General features: G+C 52.0%; 1 protein-coding gene across 1 annotated transcript in view; it reads right to left on the bottom strand.

The window, feature by feature from the left end:
- pdia5 (protein disulfide isomerase family A, member 5) overlaps positions 1–2,500 on the bottom strand; it is a 38,551-nt gene that overhangs the window by 10,408 nt on the left and 25,643 nt on the right. The window contains exons 5-6 of the mRNA XM_080537054.1: positions 2,463–2,500; positions 1,083–1,213 (exon numbers count right to left, since the gene is read on the bottom strand). The exon at positions 2,463–2,500 is cut by the window's right edge and continues 126 nt beyond it. Coding sequence (XP_080393180.1) covers positions 1,083–1,213; positions 2,463–2,500 — 169 coding nt within the window. The remainder of the gene's footprint in view (positions 1–1,082; positions 1,214–2,462) is intronic.

Raw genomic sequence — 2,500 nt, 5'->3', positions numbered from 1 at the left:
AAAAAGGATAAAAACCTGTCGGGGGTTTGGGCCTTTAAAAGCACTAGCTTGATTTTCTCTACTACGGTACTTTCCGTCGTTCCGACACCAGAAAAATATGGAAATAATTCTCCGGGACATCGGTAGGGAGGGTTTGAGTTTCAAAGGAACTGAACTCAACTGTCTGAATCTCAATTACAATAATTCGCACACTTCAGCTTACAGAAGGTAAAAACCGAGGAAGTCTTTAGCTTTGAGTGAACGCCGGTGAGTACAGACGGGGTAATTAGAACGCCGAGCTTCCGGAGGACAGGAAGTAGGGATGTGTGTTGGGGTGGGGGAATCTGCCGAAGAACCAACGGGAGTTTTTCTCTGCTTAGCGCTCTGCTTTGTGGCTTAAAGGTGGAGGAGGAGGAGGAGGAGGAGGAGGCGGTGGTTCAAGTGGGTCTTTGAAGACCCGCATCAGACAGAACACAGGACTGCATGCTGGCCTTTTAAGTCAGCAGAACAGCACATCGAACCACCATCGTCCACAGGGAAGGGTGTGTGTGTGTGTGTGTGTGGGTGTGGGTGTGGGTGTGTGGGTGTGTGGGTGTGTGTGTGTGTGTGTGTGTATGGGTGTGGGTGTGGGTGTGTGTCTGTGTGTGTGTGTGTGTTCCTGTGTGTGTGTGTGTGTTCCTGTGTGTGTGTGTGGGTGTGTGTTCCTGTGTGTGTGTGTGTGTGTTCCTGTGTGTGTTCCTGTGTGTGTTCCTGTGTGTGTGTGTGTGTGTGTGTGTCACCGCTGAACGGATGCTGAGCGAAGGACCGGTCAACTACGGTCTTTCAACCCAGTGGGCTTCTGCATCACATATCGGGTCATAAAACTCAAAGCCAATGTAGTGATGTTGACATGAGGAAGGTGCAGCTGGGGAGGCTGGGGGAGGGAGACATCGGAGGACGGGTTCATTGTAATGCACGGAATGGAATGAGGAATGGGGTTTTGATACTATTCTGACACAATTCCCATTCCATTCCATGGCATTCCAATGAGCCCAAGTCCTCTGATTTCTACCTCAGCTGGCCTCCCCTGGTGTGTAGTGGTGTGGGCGGGCCAGGGGGCTTACAGGGAGCGTAGAACATGACCAGCGCGTGTTTCTTCTTCTTCAGTGCCTCTCTGAAGTCCTCGGATCCCAGGTGGGCCACGTTGGACGGCTTGTCCTCCCACGACTGCTCTGGAGGGGGGGGGGCCTGGGGGCTGGAGACACACACACACACACAGACACACACAGACACAACACAGACACACACAGACACACACAGACACAGACACAGACACACACAGACACACACAGACACAGACACAGACACACACACAGACACACACAGACACAGACACACACAGACAGACACAGACACACACAGACACACACACAGACACAGACACAGACACACACACAGACACAGACACAGACACAGACACAGACACAGACACACACAGACAGACAGACACACACACACACACACACACACACACACACAGACAGACACAGACACACACACACACACACACACACAGACACACACACACACACACACACAGACACACACAGACACACACAGACACACACACACACACACACACACACACACACACACACACACTTAACATCATCCAACTAGCCATATCTAGAGTATCTATTGAATGAGTTAAAACCGTGTTCCATCACTATCTGTCCTCTCTGACACACAAAGTCGTTTGATGGCTTAGCAGGCAGCAGCCGTTAAGGTAATATTATTGTCTGGTAATATGAGCCAGCGAGGTGGTCTAGTGAAGTTATGGTCCAACGACACGTGCAGTTGGTTTCACCTCCACCTCCTGGTCCTCACTGTGACAGGCGTGTCTTCATAAAAGCCTCACCCCAGCATGCCCCTAGCACGCACAGCTGTTATGTTATGGGGGGGGGCCCATAAACGGCCCACACCAACATCATCATCATCAGGGGGCTATAAGCATTAGGACTGACCCCGTGTAGGGGGTCAATCTCTTATGCTGGGGGGGAGTGGGGGGGGGGGGGGGGGTGGAGTGGGGGGGTCACGGAGGTCTCAATGCTGCCTGATTGAAGTCACGCACTGCTGAGCCATAATCAAACAGCCCTGGGGGTGGTGGTGGTGGGTGGGGGTGTGTGGGGGTGGTGACCTCTACATGAACTGCCCGAGTCAAATTTGAACTCTTGAGCTTGTGAGGAGGAGGCCAGTAAGACCTGCGAGTCTAACGCTGACTAGGGTAGTTACACTCAGGAGAGAAGAGAAAAATAAATATGGTGTCAGCGTTAGGATCCAAAAATAACATCATTAAAACGGACGTCTCACACCGAGAAATTACACTCTAGGAACTGTGTGTGTGATGATCTGTGAGCTTTGAAGAAGCACATTCACGGGGTGTGGAGAAGTGGAGGGTGAGAGAAGTTCGAAGTGGGGGGGGGGGGGGGGGGGGTCGGTCTCACTTCTGCAGGAACTCGATGATCTTGTCCTTGCTGCGGAG

Source organism: Nansenia antarctica, assembly GCF_963989245.1.
Source record: "Nansenia antarctica genome assembly, chromosome: 7".
Classification (NCBI taxonomy): domain Eukaryota; kingdom Metazoa; phylum Chordata; class Actinopteri; order Argentiniformes; family Microstomatidae; genus Nansenia; species Nansenia antarctica.
This window is presented reverse-complemented; position numbering and strand designations above follow the sequence as displayed.